The sequence below is a fragment of the Agelaius phoeniceus genome, chromosome 9 (genome assembly GCF_051311805.1).
Source record: "Agelaius phoeniceus isolate bAgePho1 chromosome 9, bAgePho1.hap1, whole genome shotgun sequence".
Lineage (NCBI taxonomy): Eukaryota > Metazoa > Chordata > Aves > Passeriformes > Icteridae > Agelaius > Agelaius phoeniceus.
This window is the reverse complement of record NC_135273.1, coordinates 5503383-5526367: the sequence shown is the minus strand read 5'-3', so window position 1 is coordinate 5526367 and position 22985 is coordinate 5503383. Positions and strand designations below refer to the sequence as shown.

General features: G+C 41.6%; 1 protein-coding gene across 1 annotated transcript in view; it reads left to right on the top strand.

Moving 5' to 3' along the window:
• The first annotated feature begins 5649 nt into the window (after nt 1–5649).
• INPP5F (inositol polyphosphate-5-phosphatase F) overlaps nt 5650–22985 on the top strand; it is a 38616-nt gene continuing 21280 nt past the window's right edge. Inside the window, exons 1-2 of the mRNA XM_054637661.2 lie at nt 5650–5972; nt 18489–18569. Coding sequence (XP_054493636.2) covers nt 5876–5972; nt 18489–18569 — 178 coding nt within the window. The 5' untranslated portion in view covers nt 5650–5875. The remainder of the gene's footprint in view (nt 5973–18488; nt 18570–22985) is intronic.

The window sequence follows — 22985 nt, the reverse complement described above, 5'->3', positions numbered from 1 at the left end:
GTTCAAGGACAAGGACCCACACTTTCTGATTTTCAATCCTCTTTTTCTGTCTCATGTCTATCTTCTTTCCCTAGGTTTGACAATGACCTACATAGCATTGCACAAGGAAAGCAAAGCCAGCAATAAACACTTTTAGCCTGTATATAGAATGATCATCTCTCCCAGTCACTCAAGTATAGAACATATAATCTCACAGGAAAATGAAGTTCTTTTAATCTTCTGGGTTTGTCCTTTGAGAGTCATAAGAATTCTAATTACCAGCACAGTACTTAACTGAGCATCAAGAGCTTGAGGATTGCCAGATCTACACAGGACTTTTTTATGCCACAGATGAAGGAAAAGCCGATAAGTGTTTTTTCACCTAAATTGTTGCCTGGCAGCTAGAGTTTCTGCTCTTGGGAGGAGAGGGTTGAGTGTCACTTTCTGAACTTCACACATCCCTACCCCTCTTAAACACTGAGGTGTCTCTGCAGTGTAAATGCAGCATTATGTAGAGGCTGAGCTTCTGTAAATAAGAGTTCTCTTGAAGACCAGTGGATACGTGTGTGAGTGAGGTTTTTTATGGCTCCACATTTCTGCCTGAGTAATTTCACTTACAGTGTTAAAAGCAATCAATCACCTCATCTGTGTTGGTGAATCTGTCTGAGATACAGCAAGGCTTCCAGAAGAGCACTCTTCCTGTTCCACCTCATGACATTTGGGAAAGGTGATGGAGCTGAAAAAGCTCATTTGGATGACACTCTCTGAGGCTCATCCCAGAGCTCTGCTGTTCCATATGTGGGCACATGAATTGGTTTCCTTAAGAGTTGCAACAGAAAAAAGGAGATGTACTTTAGAACTGCCTCTGACAGGCTCCAGCTGCTGAGGGGTCTGTAGGACAAAACCAGATCTAATTTTAAATGAAGCCTGAGGAGGGGTCTGTAGGTTTAGAACTTTAAATGAAGCCCCTGGAGTGTGCATAGCTCAGAAGCTGGATCCTCAGCAGCAGCAGCTGTCTAGTTAAACTCTTGCTTTTAATACTGTAAGTGAAATTACTCAGGAGGCAGTTCCATGGCACTGTGTCCTAACCTAGGCACGGTTGGCATTAACAGACCCATACCATGGACATGATCTGATTCTGCTCACTGTGACACTGGCACTGTCTGAGTGACACTAAGGTAGGTGACCCCACAAAATCAGGCTCCTTCTGCTCAGTAAGGCCAGGTGAGTTTGTTCTAACCTCAGTCACTGTGATATCCAGTTTCAAAAATAGCATTTAATAGGTTATTGTGCATCTGCAAACCCAGCTGACAATATGCTGCACAAATGCTTGTGGCTGTCCAGCACAGGCATGGGACAGGAATAGAAACACACAGCTGGGAAGGAGGCAAGGATTATTTAAGCTGGCTTTAGCAGCATCCAGTATTGCTGCTGAATGTCACAGCGTGTCAGACCTTACCCTGCAAAGGTCCCTCCGGAACAACTTCTGGGGTGAAGAAAGGAGGGTTTGACCCCAAGTTAATTTGTGGCATAGGCTTTTGCTGTAGCTGTACAAGTGCTATTTTGAAAGCATGTTATTCTCAATATAGAGAATGGAGTGATATAATAGAAATATTTATGTTAAAACTTTATTAATTGAATGGACTAATAAAGTAATTTTCCATCTCAACTCGGTAAAGCTTAAATCCTGGAAAGCTGAGACCACTGGCTTCCAAGCTGATGAAAAATGCCTCATCATCTTATCCCTTAAACACCTTATTCTGTTATTGACCTTGCCTTTTGTAATGGCTCTAAATCCCTGGAATCTGAGCAGACACTGCTGGCTCTGCACAGCACCTCACACAGTGGGGATCCTTATCACAACTGGAGCTCCTGGGCATGGCATGAGTGTAAACAGTGCATAATAATTCATAAATATTGTATAAATAATGAGTGCCAGGAGACCAGGGAGCAAGAGGAATGTGATTCAACCCCTCCCTCCCACTTTTCCTGCATTTATTTCCATCACATATGACTGACAGATTTTTGCACTGAATAGCTAATACATATCCTTTTCCTAGGGCAGCCAAACCCAGGGAAAAGTGACAAAAAGACATGTATAACACTTCAGCACTTGGCAACTACTGTGTTCTTCAGGTGTCATTTGATGCTTGGCCTCCACAGTATTCAAAGTCATGCAAAAATAAAAGTAATGCAAAAATACAAAGTTGGTTATGCAAAAATCGAATATATATATATATATAGTTACTTTTAATGTTTTATTGTCTAATCTACGGATATATCCTGAGGAAGAAGCTGGATTCAGTCAACACCAGCAGTAACATTACAAAGACGATGATGTTTTTTGTTTCTATAATATTAAAATGGAAAAAAAAAACCCTAGGGAAATTAAAGGAACTTCCAAGAAAGCTAATTGTAAAATGAATTCAAATTGGCTAAATGGTATCAGAAAAAAAAACCTTTTAAAAATATTTTTTTTCAAAAGACAAATTCCAGTGATCTTGAAATTTTACTTTTTATCCTTTCTAAAGGCAGAATTTTTCTTTTTGTAATGTGAGCTATTTTGCTCTTTAGACAAACCCCAGCCCAAATTACAAGTAAAGAAAGGGAGAGAAGTTCCTCCAAAGGGTAATAAAACCATTAACTTTTCAGACTGAGGCAAAGCGAGTAGAATCTGTTTTAAATGAGATGCAAATTTGATTTCAATGGCCGTGAAGAACAGCCTGCTGTTTACTTTGGAGAAATTATGAATTAAATGCAGCCTTGGTACAGTATAAACCATATTTTAACTGAGGAAGGCAGCCCAACAACACAGTAAGGAATCTTTTTGTGTGCACCAGCTTGGTAGGCTTGGCAAAGTGCAATTTGCAATTCCAGAATAAAAGAATCGTAGGCAATCAAAACATTCTCATTTATTTTTGAAAATGGTCCCATTGATTTGCTCTTAAGAGCCAGTGCAACAGAGGGAAATCAATGCACTGTCCATAAGCCTTAGAGTGTATTGCAGATATTAACCACATACACATTGCTTTGAAGGGAGAAGCTTGTTCACTTCCTAGTGCTCACTGAAATAGAAATATTCCCATTGCAAGTAAGAGATCTTCATGGTGAAGGAGGAAATACCAGAGTTCCTCTTCCTTTAGATATAACTACAGCTGCCACAAAAAGCTTCTTCAGTGAAAAGAAAGCTAAAAATAAATTCAGGCAAAAATTCTTATGCAGAGCTGCTTTCCCTGGGTTTTGAGAGTTTTCATTTTCTTGCCAAAAAAGCGAATGTTCCTGCCAGTAGTTTTATATTTTTCTGTTATAAAACACAACACACAACTATTTTTCAGTAGTACATTTACAGGCACTTCAGAAAATGTTCTAGTCCCAAACAAATCTCTTTTATCCACTAGATTGCCTGCCAGGAGACCCTCTTGTGTTGCTCTTGCTCTGAGGAGGTTCCTTCTCAAAGCAGACTCTTCAGTCTCTGTTTAATGCACAGCAGACCCTCTCTAAAAAGCACACAAAAGCTTTCTCAAAAACATATCTCAGGAGAGGAGAGAAACCTCACTAAGAGAACCTCCCTAAGCTCCAAAGGAAAACAGAAGCACATGGAGGTGGGTAGGGAATACCAGGGAGGAATATAGAGGGGTTGCCTTGGACACAAAGGGATGAACATAGAAGAGACAAAGCACTGTTGGATTAAAAACTAGCAAGGAGTATGAAGGGTAACAAGAAAGGCTTCTGTAGTTACTTTGGCATCATCAAAAAAGATGACCCAAGATTTTTCTAATGTTTCTCTGGAAGCTGCCAGGAGCATTGAGGCCAAACAAACAAAACAATTGTTGCATGAGTTTTTAATAGCCAACATTTAGAAATAAAGTTCCTCCCCCCGTCTACAGTGCCATTTCCAAATCTGGTACCCTTCACCTCAGGAGGAGTGGTGTATTTGTCCAATCTATCCAGCCAATTGGACTTCCAAGTGTGGAGTGTTACTAAATCACATCTCTTCCTGTTAACCAACATTGAAACTTGAACTCAAGCTGCTGGCAATCAGGTAACACTGAGAGTGCATGACTAATTGTCAGCCTACGCATTTCCCTACCGTCAGCCAGTGACAATGAATTGGAAAAATGCAAAATTAATCTTTCAGGTTTTTTCTCCTATGCTAACTAAAGCTGAAAGGCTCATAAAAACAGCACCCAGCTGTGAATCTATGGAAAACACGCTGAATGCAAACAGAAAACTACCCACAGGGAAGAAAAAAAAAAAAAGCTCTGATCAAAGCGTGAAAAAGGGCAAAACAAAAGTCTGTCCTTGAAATCCCTGCAAGCATTTTAATGGTGACCCTATGCATTGTGCTACAACACTGAACTGCTTGGGAAATGCAAGCAGAATAGAGATGAGAAATATTTAATGACTGATAGTGCAGATGAAAGATATGGGAGCAAAAATGATGTTTGGACCCACTGAGAATCTCAGTTCCTAGTCCCAAAGCAGAAAAGTTCTTGAAGTGCATACTTATCTTAAAAGATGTTATGTTCAATTAAAGCTATTTAAATTATACATTTAAAGTCATGCCTGCACTTAAATGCTTTTTTAGACTGTACCTCCCAAAATCGAGCTCTTCCCTGGCTCTTGAATGTTCACATTTAATAATGAGATTTCTCATTTCTTAATGTCCTTTAGTCACTTAGTGTTTTGTAGCATCACTAATACGTATCAATGGAGAAAAATAGTATGAGAAAAACAGATCTTTTTAAAGAGTGGTTTGAAAGTAATGTTTTTCTCCGACTGTGGGTGGTTTAACAATAATTGGTAAATGTTTTAATTTGCGAACTGAAGCAGCCAGCAGCCCTTCACTGGGACGCCAGGTGCCCAGCAGAGCTGCTCCATCCCTGCCCTGGCTGTATGCAGGACAGGATGCTTTCTGTCTGTGTCCGTCTCTTCCTCAATTTCACAGCGAGTGGGGCTTCAGCTTCTGTGATGAAACAAAAGCTCTGGAAGCTTGTGGACAAGCCCTCAGTAAGGCTGGGAAGGGTCTGCAGCAGTGACAAGTTCGCATGTATATTTTCCAGTGTTGCCTGCTGAAGAAATGGAATGATTTGCCCTTTCATCAGATGCCGCCTTCTGGATAAAAATTTAATATAACGATGAGCCGCGTGCTGTGGTCCTGAGATTTCCTTTCACCACGGGTTATACCGTGTATCACCTTCTGAGGGCTGAGGGGAGCGGAACTCAGGGGAGAGGGGATGAGAAGATCCGGACTGAGGGGACCGGGGATGAGGGAAGGTGGGCTGAGGAGAGAGGGAATGAAGGGAAAGGGGCTGAGAGGAGCGGGGCTGAGGGGAGCGGGGTTGACGGGAAGGAGCTGAGGAGAGCTGAGCTGAGGGGAGCCGATCTGAGGGGAGCTGGGCTGTGGGGAACCGATCTAAGGGGAGCCGGTCTGAGGGTAACCGAGCTGAGGGGAGCCGAGCTGAGGGGAGCCGAGCTGAGGGGAGCCGAGCTGAGGGGAAGCAGCTGAAGGAAAGCCACTGAACGACCTCCGGGGGCCGGCGGGCAGGCTCGGGGCCGCAGCCCCTCCGCCTCCCCTTCTCAGACCCCGCCTCCAGAACAGGCCCCGCCCCCTCGGGCCCCGCCCCTTGCTCTGCCCCTTTAAGCGCGCGCGGGGCGGGGCCGGGCGCTGTCACGTGCGGCGGCGGGAGCGGAACCCGAGCTCGAGCCCGCTCCGCCCGCTCGCGCCCCGGCTCCGGGGCAGCGCCCGCGTGCGCGCGGCTGCTCGGGAGCGCGCGCCCCCGCGCCGGCCATTCCCCCTTCCGCCCCGGGGCCGCGCGCGGCGGCGGCGGCGGGAGCGCCCCTTCCTCCCGTGCCGCCCTCCGTCCCTCTCCGCCGGCGGCTCCCCCGTGCCAGCATGGAGCTGTTCCAAGCCAAGGACCACTACATCCTGCAGAGCGGGGAGCGGGCGCTCTGGTGCAGCCGGAGGGACGGCAGCCTGCAGCTGCGAGCCGGTGAGGAGACCCCCGCGGCCGCGCCCGCCGCCTGCGCGGGCAAGGGCGGGCTGGGAGCCAGCCGGGAGCGGGCGGGGCCGGTCCCCGGCGGGTCGGTAGCGCTGCCCGTCGCCCCGCAGGTCGCAGGAGCAGCCCCGGGCCGCGGGAGGTCCCGGTGTCCCGGCTGCCGCGCCTCTCCGTGCGGTTGTTTCCCCGGTAATAAAGCAGCGCTGCCCCCGCTCCGCGCCCGGTGTGACCGGAGCGGTGCCGGTGGCCGTAGGCAGCCGGTGATCCCCGGGGAGCATCGCTGGGGCGAGGGGCTGGTGTCCGCCTTACATAAGGGATGCTCCCGGGCATTGCGTCTGTGGGCAGATGGGTCCCGTGGTGGCCTCTTCCAGAAACTGAACAGCTGGATACACCGGGAGGGACTGGGTCATCTGTAAGGTCCATTCCGGCCCTTCGACGTTCTGTGATTCTGTGGCTTCTGAAGTGCTTCTGAATTTTTCAGTGATGATAGGCTGTGTGAGTGACCATTGCTCAGGACTCCACTGTGTATTAGTACAAGACTGAAGGGAAGGCAGCGCAAACAAGAATTGAGCTGGAGTTGTGTAAAAGGGAATTTTGAAACCATGGTGGTTATCCTGTCCTACCTAGGAGTAAAGGTGTCTCTAAAATGCCACCCTTGCTTTGTGCCATGTGTGCTCCCTGCCCATGGCAGGAGGTTGGAACCAGGTGGTCTTTAAGGTCCTTTCTGAGCCAAACCATTCTATGAGTTTTTGTCATTCTCTGTGATTCTAATACGTAGCTTTGGTGGAGAGGACCACGCTGACCCTGCTTGTATGAGAAAGAAACTCTAAATAGCTGTGTTTCACCAAACATGTGGCAGGCTGCACAGGTGTTACTTACAGCTTTCTAAAACTGGGATCTGTGTTATGCCAAAAAAGGTGGCTAAACATGTATATGACCAGGCTGGCTATCCAAGTACAGTAGACTTTAGGAGCTTCTGTGAAAGGCTGGACAAACTTTAAACATAAACATCAAATACCGTTGTTATCTGTGTTTTTTCAAAGAACTGTTTTTCATACTGCACTTTGTTGTGTCATGTTTTCATCCTTGAGTTGTGTCTTCTCAGTGTAGTTAGTTTATGTCTCTTAGATAAAATTGCAATCTGTGTCACGTTAGCATGACTAATTCCTGTCCATCAATTTCACTAATCCAGCAATACTTTGATTTGCAAGTGACCTTACAAAATAATTGGTGTTAGGCTAGCAGGCAGTGCTGCTATTCAGTGAAACGTGTGCTTTCACAGGGGAGAAAACCCCTCAGGTTGAGGTTTGTGATGGTTACAGCCATCTGCACGGGCTGAAAGCTCTTCCTTGACCCACAGTAATTAAAACAACTAATGATCTGTAGTTCTGGAGATTAGTGTTTGATAATTTCAAATTTAAAAGCATCAGTGCCTTGGTTTCATGCAGCCATTGCTGCGTTTTATTTTTTCTTGGTGTCCTTTAGCCTCCTGGAGGCTTTGCCAGTGCCCAGCAGTTTGTCTCCCTGCTGTTCCAGCAGCATTTTGTCCTGTGCCTGCCTCTGCATTTTCAGGCAGTTTCCATGTGATCCCTATTATGTGTGACCTGCAGATTAACTAAAGGTAATGTGATATTGAAGTCCCCTGGCCCGCTTGAAACTCTCAATTGTTAGCAGTGCTTTCCCATTCCCACGTGTTTGCAGCTTTGTTTTTCCAGCCCTCTCTGTGGATCATCTTCTTGACAGTGGACTGAAATGAAATACCTTAGCAGGTAGAAAGTAAGCCCAAGAAAGAAACAGTTCTCTCACAAGGAAGTGTTTCTTGGATCAATAGCTCTTTCTTGTATTAAGACAAAACTTCATATCCTCATGTTTGCAATTTTATTACATTTGACCATTTATTATTGGGGCCAGTTTCATGCCCAGAAATGAGTAAATGGATTTCTGTGTGATGAGTCACTGCTGTGTTAAAAAAAAAAAAAACAACAAAGTCATAACTTGTGTTCATTGACATGTTTAATAATCTGTCAAAAGGCTGTGATCTGGCTCTGTGTCTCTGCTTGGTTTTGGAGGCCTTGGTTTTAAAAATTCTGTCTCACAGAGGCTGCTCTGAATTAATCTTTGCACATTCATGGGTTGAAATAGATAATACTGGTAAACCTTGCAAATCATTACTTGAGAGAGTAGGTCTGAATCTAAAGAGCTGATGCTAAGCTTGAAAGTACTCTCCTCCCTCAGCTATAAAGGCATGTTCAGAAATTGGCCAATATTGAAAGCTGTATTTCTGACCTCTTTGAATCATGGAGATAACAGCTTGAATTAAAAAAAAAAAGGCAAATAATCTTGGTAAATATTTGCCATAAGCAAAGTCTGAGGTTGGCCCTTGTTTGAAAGATGTCAGCCTGTGTTTACAAGATGTTTCTGGGCTTTTTTAATTCTCTAAAGTGAAAGCACTAATGAGTCACCTGCAGGAAATCCATGAATCACTTTGGCATCATAGACTTTTTTTTTTAAAATAATTTGGCTGTTGAGAGTGTGCATTTTTCAGTGTAGTGAAAAAACATGTGCTGTTCAACCATGCCTTTAATGCCTTACATGAGGTCTTGGTCAGGATTTCACTCTTGGATTACTCTGTTTATGCTCTGGGTGGCTCTTGATTGATGGTTCTACACAGATTAGAAATATTTTTTTATTGATGATGTTTGTATAAATTGTGTTTATATTTGCATATGAATACATATATATGTGTGTGTAAAGGCTAAAAAGTATTGAAGGCACTGAATTCTTCTCAGCATTTTTTAGCAGCAGTAGAAGGAATGAGACTGTTATGGTGTAAAGCTTCTATTATCATTGTGCTGGCCTTGATAGTACTCCAGGCAGTAATGTCAGAGAAGCTCTACTAAAACTGTTTCTTCTAACTGTGCTGATTCCCATTGCTCTGGAGAACAAAGCCCTACCAAATATTTTGAGGGATACACAGATTGGAATTTGACTCAGCTTTTGGGGATGTCATGCTCAAAGACTTCATTGCCTCTGCCTGAGTTAGATGGGTTAAGCTGTGTTTTACCTCTGGAACTGTAAACTAGAGGCAGATGGGTTTGTTTGAAACAAACAAACACTTTAGGAATTTATTGTTACAGAATTCATTTTCATTTGTTGAAAATGGTTGTGAGTCAGCAACTGAAGCGATGCACTTTAAATACTTTCAGTGAGGGATGTGTTACCAAACAGTATTTTCAGAGTAGCAGGGGACACATTTCACGTTAGGTGTCTTAGTCTGATGGTGTGAAGTCATCTCTGAATCACAAATCATAAGGCCGTCTAATATTCCAGCTGTGTGCTTGCCTTCCTCCTCCAAGGCATTGCAGGAGTCATGTAGCAGTGACTTGTCAGAATTCCTGAGCTGCTCCTCATGGCTGCAGACTGGAGGAGCAAGAGCAGTTCCCTTGTGCAAGCCTGGGAGCGCTCAAGTGAAGGCCTTGAGCTAATGAATGGTGTAAGGAGTGATGCCACTGCCACCAAAGCATTTATTAGTAAGTTTTACTCTGCAGAGCAGTCCTAGACAGGGCTCTGAGGGGTGACAGCCTGGCTGTGAAGTCATGCTGCTGAATTGTTTCATACAAAAGTGCCTTCCTGAATTTCAGTAGTATGTCTTGGAAACTGCCTATCTATTCTGGGCAATGAATTCCACAGGAGGCTGGAGCTTTAGTATTTCAAGTCACTTCAGAAGGAACCTCAAGCTGTTTTTTGACACCTTTTTAGCTGCAGTGGGTACTGCACTGTTTCTCACCCTTGCTTGCTCATTCTGTTCCTCTGTTCCCTCCCCTCTCTTGGTTGTCAGCACCACGTCCTTGTGGCGGCTGTGACAAACCAGATGTCAGAGCTGATCTGCATTAGCTGGAGAATGTAGGCTGAAAAAATCTGCAGCACTTGGGTCCCTGGTGCTGCTTTTGCCTTCCTGGGAAAGAGAACAGAGGGGAGCAGGGGAGTGGGCTGGGCTGCTCTGTATCCTGCCTCTGATTAAATATTGCATACATTAGTCACTGTGGTAGCTGCTGACTCTGAGATGAGATCTTCCTATATATTTATAAGAGAGAAATTATTTTGTACCTTTTATAAATAAAATCTACTTTGTAATTCCACCTGCAGTTCTTTTTATAGAACATAGTAAAACTAAAACTGAGACTTAAGTGGGTTGGTAGTGTGTTAAAACCTGGCCTGGTGAGAATTAAATACACCTTGAGGTGAGATGTTTCTTTACTTTCCTGTAGAGTCTTAGGAGGTGATGAGTTGAATATGACAAGGGTGTTCCCCTCTCTTTTTTTTCCTCCTTTTCTTTCTATGAAGAGTTCTGAAAATGCCAAACTTGTCCCAACTCAAATGTGAAGATTTCTTGGAATTCCTGTTCATGCTGAAATGACCTGAGGTTTTAAATACAGGAAAAACTCCTAATGTTAATGCCTCATATCTTGATGTTGCTGGTTCTTTTTTTTTTTTTTTTGCCTTCCCCCAGTATTAAAATGAATCTAATTCAAGTGGATTTCTTTGGCTTGTATTTTGCTGGCAGAAGTGACTCATCTTTGATCTCATCAGTTAGTATTAACTAAATATTGAGTAGGAAATTGCAGACTAACTGCAGCTAAAATATTTAGAACAGAGGACTCTGATTTCAATTAAGAAAGGTCTGCATCTGTACCAAGGGCTTGTGGTTTTTTCATGAGAACACTGCTCTTGTTAGGTTGTTTCACAGTTTATTGGTGTGGGTGATATTTCATCTTTATGTGTAAGGAAACGTGAAAATCTTTGTGATTTTAAGTTTTAAACTCTGAACTGCAGGACAAGGCAGCCACTTGTTTGATGTGCTGCTTGTGTTCTTTCAAAACAACTGTTGCAGATTGGAATGGGATAGAAAATAAAGTAATGGGAGTGGGGTATCAAGAAGAGGAGAAATTATTGGTTGTGTATCTAGAGGAAGAATTTGGAAGTAGTGCAGAAACTGTTTTTTATTAAAGCTTGGCTTTAGTAGACAGGAATATTAATACTTAATCATCAGTTTTATTTTCTTGCTCCACACATCTTCCCCAATAAAAACTGGGAGAGGACTTTTTTCCTGAAAAGCTGAACCCAAATGAATGAAATAGCACTTGAACACTGAGGTTTTCCTTTTAAGGCAGAAACCTTACTTGAATAGAGCCCTGGAGCAGTGTTTGCTGAGTCTCTGAAACACTGAAAACAGGGCCCTTGAACATCCTTTGAACTGGAAAATGGAATTCTGAGCCAAATTTAAAAGTAAATAACCTTGCCCAAGAGCTGGTTGCAAGATCTGAATGGCAAATATGCTGGTCTGTCATTAATTGTTATCTTTCAGGTTTTTTCCTTGTCTGTTTCTCAGTTAAGGAAAAACAGCAACTTTTGCACATGGGGTGATGGTTAAGTTTTTCCCTATATTTGCATGCCTTCCAGTAACACTTAAATAATATGTTGCTGCTTGTTATCTGAGTAGTCAAATTTTCCCCAACAATTAAAAGAAAATAGAAATAAAGGGAGGAATACGGGGGGTGGTAGTGGCTTGAAATCCTGTCTGTTCCTGAAACACATGCCAAATTTTTGAGTAAAACTCCCATATTTAGTGTTAGAAATGGTTGTTTCCAATCCATAACTCATCTTGTGCTTTGAGACTGATGAGTTGGACAGTCAGAGAGGAAATTTAATTATGGCATCAGAAGAACAGGTGACGGTGAGGGAAAACTTTACCTTGCTTCAACTTGGCTCACACTGTAATTCTCCCATGGCTCTTAAGGGGCATTAGCATAAGTCAGCTCAGTGATTAGTAAAACAAACTAATTTCCATAATTGTGAAATCCTTCTGCTCAGTAAATGTTTATATTTTAAATTTTTGAGCATAGGATAGCTTTCCTGTGTTCTTCTTTCAGTGTGGCTGTAGCTGAGCAAACTTTTAATAGACAATCTTCAGAATGAGTGAACATAGTGTTTAAGCTGTCAGGTTTGTAAGTAGGTTTGAATAAAATCTTTCTCCTGCCTGATTGATAGTTTCCTTCTTGCAGAGTAAATAGGATTTTAAAAAATGCAGACAGCCTACTGCTTTCTTAGCTTTAAGGGTATATCCTCAAACAACTTGAGCTCTGTTGAAATACCATCTAAAAATGGGAATGAATGTGTGTTGGTGTGGAATAATATTAATTAGTGCAGAGTTGTTGCTTTTGGAAGGATAAAAGATATTTTTTCCATTTCTATTTTACTTCTGAGAAAATGTGTTTGCTAACAGAGTTCAGCAATGTGAAGAATAAAAGGAAGCTCTAAAGTTAAAAAGAAAAGCAAAATAAAGCCAAACCAGTCAAGCAAAAAACCAACCCTCTGAGCTCCAGTGGCTTGGCACTTATTTGCATTTTAAGAGTCCCTGCTGGGTGATTTTCTGAGTGGTATTTACAGGTTTGTGGAAGGGATGTGAGGAGCTGATTCTTATCTCGAAGGCTGAGGTGCACATCAAAGCTTGTTGGATGTATTTAGCCATCAGTGGTCTCTGAAGTGGGGTGCACACACCTTGGGGGTGCTCAAGGCAATCCACCGGGGGTGTGGGAAGAAAATACTGTGTACCATTAATAAAAATAAACGCTGCTTGAAAATAATGCTTATTTCACCCATTAAAAACCTCTTATCTTTTTTATGTTTTATAATACACGCAATAAAAATTATTTACATGTTCTGCTGGACAAATAAACATACATATTTGGGATTTGTGCTAATTTTGTTTTTCTCGGTGTGGCATTTGATCAGAATGTTTGGAAGGCAGTGATGCACAGGCTCAGACTGTGTTTGGAGCAATCACTGGTGGCAGCAGTTTGTTTGCACTCCTAGCACAGGGGCTCCTTGTGCGGCTCCGTGTAGCACTGGAGGCTCTCCAGACAACCCAACATTTCCCGTATGGTTTCCAGTTTCCCAAGCAATGCCTGGTGACTCAAGGGATTTTCTGGCTGCACCAGAATACAAAGAAGTATTTCTTTATCAAGATGAGCAGTAGGGATTCATTTTTGTTAGTTGCTTTTTCCTGCTTTGGCAGCAGCACTATAAATGTCTATTATTGCGTGCTGCCGTCCCCACTGCTTTAAATCTGTCACTAAATTGTACCTGACCTGTTTGTGGTCATCTTTTTTAATGCTGAGATATTGAAGGGAAGTGTCCCAAAAAAGCAGGTGATTAAATAAAGGGATAACTTGTTTAAAGTTTGGAGGAGAACATGCCAGTAAATAAAGTTAACACTTCATGACAATTAAGAGCTTGTAATACTCAATGTCTTAATGCTTCATCTTTCTGCAAGTAGCTTAAAGACAGTTTTAGAAGTCTGTGTTGAAAAGAAAACTCAATTAGCCTAAGTTTTATTTGCATAAGTAGTACTTTATTTCCTCCAAGAGAAAGAAGTTCAACTTTATATTCTTAAGTCTTCCCAGTTAATTTGTAATCTCTTAATCCTGGCTAAAATTCCAGAACACTATTCAAAGATGAACTGGAACTTGAAAGCAGACTTTCTTTTGAGAAGCCACAGGAGATCATAAAGGTCAAATAATGCTAATAATAAAGCCTTGCTGTTGTTTTTGATCTAAATCAGACACAATTTAAAGGGGAAAAAAAAAAAACCCACCCTTAAATCTATTTTAAAATATTGAAGCTTCTTCCTGAAAATTAACACTTCTGGTGTTAAAATTTACATTAGCAGAGCTGCATGATTTATTTTGGCTGTACATAGTGAGTCATTCTGCTTTTATTTTCTCTATATAAATATCCATGGCTTGTGTTGAATGGTGAAAATGATGGAGAGTCAGTGCTCTGTCAGACCCCAGGAAGACTTCTTGAGAACTGCCCCATGAAAGTCCATGCTCATTCACTTAGGTGTAAGCTGAAGGAAATCCAGGGATGATGTGCATGCTCTGTATTGAACACACTGTCAGGAAACACTTCCTAGCTGAGGTTCACTCCCAAATGCCAACAGCAAGGGCCATGAGAGGTGTGTGTGCCCTCTCAACTACAGCAGGGTCGGAAAAAATAATTACAGCTGCTCCATGGGTTGAACCAGGCACTATGGGCTAGATTCAAAGGATAACAAATTAAATCATCTTTTCTTCCTGCCTTCTCCTGAGGAAGCTGCCAGCCTTGCCTCCAGCCATTCTGTGTTGAGCAAGTGGTTTATCCCAAAGCAGTGGTTTGTTTTCTAATCAGAGTTTGTGCCTGACCTTGGATCAGCTCAGCTGGTGGTAGACTGCAGAAGGAGCCAGAAAGCAGTTTTGGGTTTTGATGCTCTTCCAAGTTGCTTTTGTATCACCTTTATCAGGGTTATGTGTGTGTAAACACAAAGAATGAAAGAGACTTTATCTGGTGGTGCACGGCTCTGTGTGCTGCTGGTGACCTCTGAGGGTGGTGGTGGTGGTGGTGGAAGTCAATCACATCAAAGCTGGTTTTGTTCTGAATTTGTGACACAACTCCTGTTGTGCTGCAACTGAATGCTGATACAATCACTGTGAATGGTAAATGCATTGCAGTGGTCATTTATCTCTGACAGGAATCAGCAAAAACCCCAACATTTGTTTCAGTAGCTTGAATTTATTTAGTAGGGTGAGGGAAAGAAAGAATGAGCAATTTTGTACTTCAGGATGGAAGCTTGGTGAGCAAGTGTATCCATCAGTGTTAAGAGCTGTCAAACACTGGCAGTTCTCTCCAATTTAAACACGTTGAGGGCAGCAGAGAATTCTTCAAGTCAGGGAAGATCTTCCCTGGGACTCATCTCACTGCTCACAGTGATCCTTTCTGGACTTTCTGCTTCCATTGACAGTGACTGTTTTGGCACTGCTCTTTTATCATCAGCACAATACTGTAAGAAGTCTGTTTCAACATCCCTGTGTTGCAGTTTAAAGTTGATAAGTCTTTGTTCCTGGATCTGTGAGGTTTAAAGGAGAACTGTATGACATTTATAGGAAGTTAAGTTTGTGTGGGGAAACAAGAGTGACTATTGATAAGTTGTATTTCACATTATATCTCAAAACATTGTCTGTTTTGTCTGTAAGGAAAGTTCAGTTTCCTTTGACAGAGCCTTGTGGTGGTTAATTCTTACTGATAGGCATTTCTTTAAAAAAGAAAACAAGAATCAAACTTGTCATGAGTTCTTTCAGCATTCAGCAGTCAAATGTGGCCAGGTTTCATGTATACTTTCTGAAAACTTTGAACTGAACATTTTCAGTTTTATTTTGTATGGTTATTTTTATGACTTTAAAAGGATGTGGGTACCTTCTGTAGCCTGTATCACTGTCTACCATCTTAGGTTGCCTCTTAAATTCTGTAAAATATAATACAGTTCAATACTTATATCCTGCAGGTTTCCAGTTAACATTTTTGGATCTCTGAATCTTTGCTTATGTAATGATTTTAAATATAGAGTGGTTATAATTTTCAAAGATACAAGATAGTGACTGGAGATTGCTGCTGCCAGTTTTCCCAAATGGCTTCAAGGAAACAGTCTTGATCAATTTTAGTGTTAGACAAAAGTTGGAGGCATCTTTTTCCTATACAGAGTGGATAGGAGTGCACTCAGCATGAAAGCCCATCTTTGGGCATGAGTCGGAAAATTATATTTAAACCTTTATTTTGTTTGGCTCATCCATCTCTTATTTCCAGAGTGCACTCATCAGGAGCTCGAGGTTCATATTGGTGTTTTCTGTAGTGATATTTATTCAGCATGGTTGGGTGTTGGCTCTGAGCTGAGATAGGATTGTCACACAGGAAACTGAATTCTAACTAATAACAAAGTTCTAATCAGGTTGGAATCAGATTTGCTTTATTTAGTTAAAAAAACCCAAAAACAAAACAACTGCCTTGCCTCTGTGCTGTCACACATACTTTCCTATAAAATATTATCTAGAAATAGTGTAAGAAAACCAAATTTTGTGGTGCTGTCACCAAAAGGAAGTCAGTGTGATTCCACAAGTGGTGTTTTTTCATAGCCTACAAGCATTTCTCCTGTAAAGCTTCTTTGCATCTAGGTTTTCTTGGACACAGAAAAACATGGTAAGCTCCTTATATATTGCTAAATGAGTCTTTTTTTCCTCTATGCCCTGCCTTCCCCAAGGAAAGTTTTCTTAAAGCAGTCAGCCTTTACCATGAGCAGCTTGATAATCACACTGACCTGAGAGCCTGTGCTGCCCAGCTGGTGGGTCTGTACTTGCTGCCTTTAAACTCTGGAATATTTGCATTCCACAGTGGAATGTTTGATTCCAAATGCATTCTCATCTTTTCCAAAATTTGTCTGTACTTAAAGTTTAGAGCCATTTCTCATTGTGTCTCTGCTGCTGGGGTAGGAGGATTCCTGTAGAAGGCTTGGATTTCTTGGTGCTGCCCCTGTCAGAGGAACCCACAAGAGGAATAAAATATCTGTGTAAGATGTTCTATTTTCTTATGTCCTTTTACAGGCAGGTCTAAAATTTTGTTTCTTTATTCCTCTAATTAAAACAAAATCTTGTTTCCTCATTTTTTTTTTATCTCTTGTAAACTCCTAGAGGAAGGCTCTGGATAGCAAGTGAGGCTTTCTTGCTAATACTTTATCACAGCAGGAAATCAGAGTTTTAGAAAGACATAGAATGTATTGTAGATTACCAAGTTTATGGTGGCCATGGCAAACCTTCACTGATTTGGTTCTTTAAATTCCTCCTGTGTCTGGCTTTGTTTGCTGCTTGATACCACTGGCAGGTGGAAATATGAATTTAAGGCTAATTACAAAGAGAACAATGAGTGGATGAAGTGTGAGGCAGTGCAGCTGTAGAAGAGTCCAAGGGTTTAGACAGAACTGGGAAGGAAGGGGGAAGCTTTGGGAGTGAGGAAAGCTGCCTGCATTCCTCTTTGCTGCCAGTGCAGATTTCCCACTCAGCACAGAGATTCTCCTGAGTGTTATTTGGAGTGAAACTGAGCTCAGGCTGTTCTAGGGCTCGTTTTGTATGAGCACAAATCTGCCAGGAGGATACAAGATGTGTTCAGGTGCTTCAGCAGGGACTGAGGGCACATCAAACCTGTCACACTCACTGTCACTGATTTCCTGATGCTCAGCTGTGTGAGTCTCCCCAGGGAGTTGATTTTATTCTACCATGATTCACACGAGGTTCTGTGCAGCTAAAGTCTCCAGAGAAAGGAAGAAACAGGAATTTGGTCCAGTGTGCTTACACACATTAATTGCAGCCCTGCATGCTGCTGCAAACATGGCTTCAAATTCTGCTGCTGTGGGCTTTTAGTTCTTGCTTGTCTGTGTCCATCCCATTTAATGAGTTCATTCCAGATCTACCCTGACTGCAACCATTTCTACTGTAGCTCATGGAAATGCTTGTATTTAATGAGGAAATTAGCTGAATCTTGTACTATTAAATGTTATGCTGGAAGCTGGGAAAACAATGTGTGTTCTTGGAATATCAAGGCCTCAATTACAAATCTTTCAAGGATGATTCAGTGTTCTAAAACAACTGTGTAAAAAAATCATACTGTCAGTTGTCACCTGCAGATCTCAGATTTACAAGAAGAAACGGAGGTATTTTAGATAAAGTGTTTATGTAGATAATTTGTACTCTTTTGTGAGTTTGTTCTTTCAAATATTCATCTACTTACACCAATAGCTAAGACATTCAGTTTGGATGTTACAACTGGAGAAGCTCTTTTACCTTGGAACAAGTGTGTTTTAGTAAATAATAAGAAGCTTGTCCTTCACGGTATAGAAAATCTTCTTCTCCTTTGAGATTTTTCTCTCCTACACAGATACTTGCTTTGAAGTGTTTGTTTTCTTTAAAGATTTGAATTAGGAATTTCCTTTTTCTCCCCACTCTCAAATCCTTGTACAGGTACTGCAGCACAGTTAGAAACTCATTTTCTTCCTGCTTTCTCTTCTACTTCCTATGTGGTTCTTTGGAATTTGTTAAGAGTTGGAGAACTAGAAACCTAAACCTTAACTTTGTGTGCTCTGATATTCCATGTGCTTGTGGAGAGTGCTTGAACAGAAGGGGAAGTGTCTGTGTGTGTGTGTTTATAGAAAGAGGATGTGAAAGTCATAGTAATTGGATACAAATGGGAGGGAGCTGGGGGTGAAAGTCAGCATCTGCTGGGTTTTGAGGCTGTGCTTGGTAACTCAGTGACCTCTATTCAGTTTCACTACAGCCAGTAAAATTTTGCTTACGTTAAAAATTCTAGTGGATATGAGAAGAATTAAGCCTCCATTAAATTTAATCACTGCTGCCTAAAGCTACCTTCCCCCCTCAAAAATGTGGAAAATATCTGTGGTAGGGCTTTATGTTGAAAACTTAGTCACTTTTTCATAGCAAGCAAAAATGGACATGTACATCATCTTATTATTGCTGGAATTATTTTACATTTTCCACCCTCTAAAGTGGGGAAAGTGGAGAGGGTGACTGTTCAGTTTAATTGTCCTGTTTGGTTTACTGTTTAAAAAACAGGAGCTTTGTTTTTTTTTTGCAGCCACTGATCTTCTTTTGGCTTGGAATCCCATTTGTCTGGGCCTGGTAGAGGGAGTCATTGGGAAAGTCCAGCTTCATACAGGTATGTTCTCACCTGATGGGGTTTTTATTTGTTTACTGCTAAACTCTGTGATATTACAAATTGTACTGCATAGCTCCAATGGAGCAGTGTAGTGTTCTTTGCTGTGGGGAGCACTCCCCAAATGGACTTGTCAGGGTGGTTCTGTTATAGCTGCACATGTAAATTCACTCTGCTCTCCAGTGAATGAATTGTGGTTTGGCATTGTCTCGTAAAAACAGAGACCTGCATTCACAAATACTAGAAACTTGTGTTTGAAATTCTATCTAAATTTCCATGTGAGATTTATAAAATTCTTAAATCTTTTGTAATAATCCTTTCAAGGAGATTCCTGTTGTTCTCCTGTGGTACAGTGCAAAAACTAATAAAGGAAGCTTTCACAAAAGTATAAGGCCTGAATTCTCAATGCTGTATGAAAACCTGAAGAATAATTGTTGCCTTGGTAGAGGAATTTTTGAAAGCAAGAGGAACACTTAAACTTGTTTGCAGTTAAATGACAGAGCTATAAAACTCAAGCAGGTGTAGAATTCATTGTTATTTTAATGATAAGCTTGTCTCTAACTGATAGTAGTAATGTTTTCCTGTAAAATAAACTCACTACTCCTTTTGCTTTATCAGCTGCAAATTCCTGTAGCCATAATAAGTATTTATTTTGATATGTACCAGCTTTGTCCAGCAAGATAGCTCTGCCAGTAGAGCTCTGGCAGGTAGGAAAGGTGGTCAGCATCCCTTGCTGTGTGCCATTGTTTTTGTGAGTGCCTACACCCTGCATTTAAAGTAGTGCCTGGCAATATGATCAATACAGGTAAAGTTTCAAGTGTGTTCCAGGAGGGCAGGATGGATTAAGTGCTGAAATGGATCAGATGTTTGTGGGGCCTTGAATAGAAACAGATTGCTCAGGGTGGCAATAATGGGATGGAGAGCAGGGACTGGGACACCCTGGCTTGAGTGTAGGGCAGACAAATCCTAGGAATTATTGTGGCTCCACAGCTACTGTGATCCCTGGTCCTGTTTCTGGGATTGATAGTTCAGAGCCCACCTCTCCATGAAGTTTATGGTCATGTCCTCCTTCTAGTCACATCACTTCATCTTCTTTGAGTTCACCTGATATTTCTGTCTGTGCTCATTCTCCAGATTTGTTCAGCCACCCTTTTTCAGATCTGGTGCTGTGCAGTGGTTCAGACTCTGCCATCTCACTTTCTGTTCTCTTCATCCAGGTTGTCTGTGCTGGTCAGCATGTGCTGTCCATGATGAATGATGGCTAAACTCCAGTAATGCCCTTTTTCTGCTGTGGGAAAGTGCTCAGTGATTGGTTTTGACACATGTTTTTGTGTTTGTGTTTGTATGGAGTGTGGTGTTTTAAAACCAGGCCCTTGGGTACACAAAAGCCTTCCCCCCTTCTCTCTAGGGAATCTACTTATAAAAGCCTTTGAAAAGGGACACTTCAAATGCTTTCTGGAAGGTTTTTTTAGTGTGTTGTGGCAACTGATGATCTTTGCATGTGTTTTTATTGTGAGCTGCTTCCTCTGCTTATGAAATCTGAGTTGAAACTTTCCCCAGAGTGTGATACTTCAACAGGTGTCATCTTGCTGTTGTCAGGTAAATTAAGATTATCAGGTAATAAGCCTGATATCTCTTCTTTCCATGTGTCCTATAGAGCTCCTGAATCAATTAAGTTCATCCAGGTATTCCACTCAGCTGCTGCTTAGGTCAGTGGAAGTGTTTCCTTTTGTCTCTGCCTTGGTCAGCTGCCACCATCACAAACTGTTCATCCTTTTTGTTGCAGATATTCTGGTATTTAGTGATGCAACTCTCCTATAAATGGTGTCTTGTTTTCTACTATTAAATGGCTGAAGAAAGACGGCCTCCAGCTATTTATCCTTACTTTTCTTTTGAGAGCTCTTGGAATTTGCTGCCATTTCCTGATGAGTGTCATCCATCAGGCTGCAGTGACAAGGAGAGGGACTGACTGAGGTGTCTCACACAGCTCTCCTCAAACCTGCTGTTTTCAATGAACTTGGTCATATTCCAATGTAGCTTGATGTTATCCTCAGGCTGAATCATCCAGCAGTCTGTAACAGTAACCTGTCTTCATTACTTAGTCTTGTATCAATCTTTGTCACCTGGAAACTTTATCAGCAGAAGTTGTATAAATATTTAACATTGCTGGATGGTTCTGTCCAGGCTCAGCAGGAGAACTGTGCTGCAGGAGCTGGGTGAAATGCCTGACCTGCAACAGGAGGACTTGCTGCTCTGATTTCTGCTCCCCTGCCCCCAGGTTATCAGGATCAGAAAAATTAGTTTGAAGCTCATTTGGTGAATTTGGCCTTGTCCTGCTCAGAGCCTTGTTACCAGCTGTTGTTGAAAAGAGGTTTTAAAAATCCTTGGAACACAAAAAAAGACTAAGAACTTCAAATGCCTTTTTAAGTATTGGAGTTGCTACCAGTGCACTCTAGAGCTGTGGCAAAGCCTGTATGCACTTGAATGTCTGGGACATAGATCCTCATGTGTTCTTGAAGGATTTGTTTATTGCAGGAATGCTGGAATTGTCTAAGATGACCTTGAAACGTCCCTGTAATCAGTCATGGGCTGTCTGTAATTTAGCATTGGAATACCCTTGCCAATGAGCTGTAACTAGGGATGGGTTTTAATTTATTCTTAATCTTGCTGGTTTTGTTGCTTGCCTCATACAGGAGAATTTGTAGGAAAGCTGCTGTGACAGGGAAACTGTCTCATAGAAACCAATATTACATAGTTTATTTTTTAATTCTCCAAAGAATTTTTGACGTGAGGGGGCCAGTTGTACCTCTGAACATAATGGTACACTTAGATTTGAGATTCAAATCTATTTAAAGCAATATTTTGTTCTTCTCCAAAGTGAATTTTCTTAAACATTCAGATACTTTATTTTTTTGTGTGTGTGGGGAACTCAACCCCAAACAATAAAACGTTGGTTGAATATAAGAATATCATTGCTTACCATAATATGGCCCATCCCAAAAGAACTTGTAAGAAAATGCAGAGTATCAATGGGAATAAAAGGAAAAGGGTTTTAGGATGTATTGTGGAGATGTTACTGCAACAGATTATTGCACATTTTCTTGGTAAGATGCACAGTTAAAATTGTCTTTGCATAATCTTTCCATATAGAGGCAAACACATCTCTTGCACTAAGGATCTCCTTTATAGAATTTAATTTTGTTGTCCAGTATATCTGACTATAACCAAAGCTGGATTTCCTGACCAGTTCCAGCAATTACCAAATAACACAATCATTTCTCCCAGAGGTTCTTGTGTTTCTTGGTCAAAGCATACCCCTGTGCAGTGCAGTGTCTGTGCTTGGATTCATTTGGAATGTTCCAGTGCTGGTTAATTAAGACCCAGGTTAAATGCTGCTGGCAAGAGTCCACAGACTCTGTAAACAGGGAGTTCTTCCTTCCTTATCCCCAGCTTTTTTTTTGTTTGCATGCCTCTGAATCTTGATAGAAACTACAGGCTGTTCTGAAATCTCCTCACTGAATTGCATACAGTCAACAACCCAAAGCATTCTTTTTGCATACAGCCAATTTTGAAGTTGTTCAAGTAACAAAAAGTATGAGATTGGTGGTGTAGAATTTCTTGGCTAAAATCAAAATCCTTGCAGAAAGCAGCATTTGTAATAAACTCATGTGCAGTTTATGAAAAGTTACTGCAGAAGCATTTGGGGGAAAGTAAATGCTAGATTGTTAGAGAAGTGTTAGAGAAAAACAGCAGTGTTGTGCTGACAGTGTTGAAACAACAGAGGAGTAAATTTCCATTTTAGTGAGGAATGAGAGGTAATAGCTTCCTTTGGATGCAATACTTCAAACTAGTTGTCACCATCTGCTCTGCCTTAGTTCATAAAACACTGAAAATGAACATTATATCCTGAGAGATGACTTGAAAAGTGCACTTTTCTGGGGTGGCATGCAGCTGTCCTGTTCTGCAGTGCACACCATACCTCACACATTGAGCAGGCACTCTCTAATCTGTGGAACTGCTTCTTTCCTCCTGACTGCAGAAGCACATTCTCTGTATTTAGGGATTCAGTTATTTAGGTACTGCTGGCTATTATAATGTGCTGCTTTTATGGCTATTGTTGAAGCTTTTACTTCAGGGCATACTTTATCTGCATAATTACTTCCTGACTGTTTACTTTTGATCTGCTGGGGAATTCCTGTTTTCTTTCAATGTTCTGTGGCTCTGGCTATAATACAAAGAGTTCTGCAGTGTACACCAAGATGACATTTCAGTGCCTTTTTAAAAATGACAGAAGGATACTCAACTCACTTGTCTGTATAGAGGTCTTAAGTTCTTGTTTACAGCTAGCAGGATTTGTTAATATAGGTAGGGGAAGACTGGGCAGAGATTTTTCCTTTTCCAGTTTTTTACTGTGGTTTA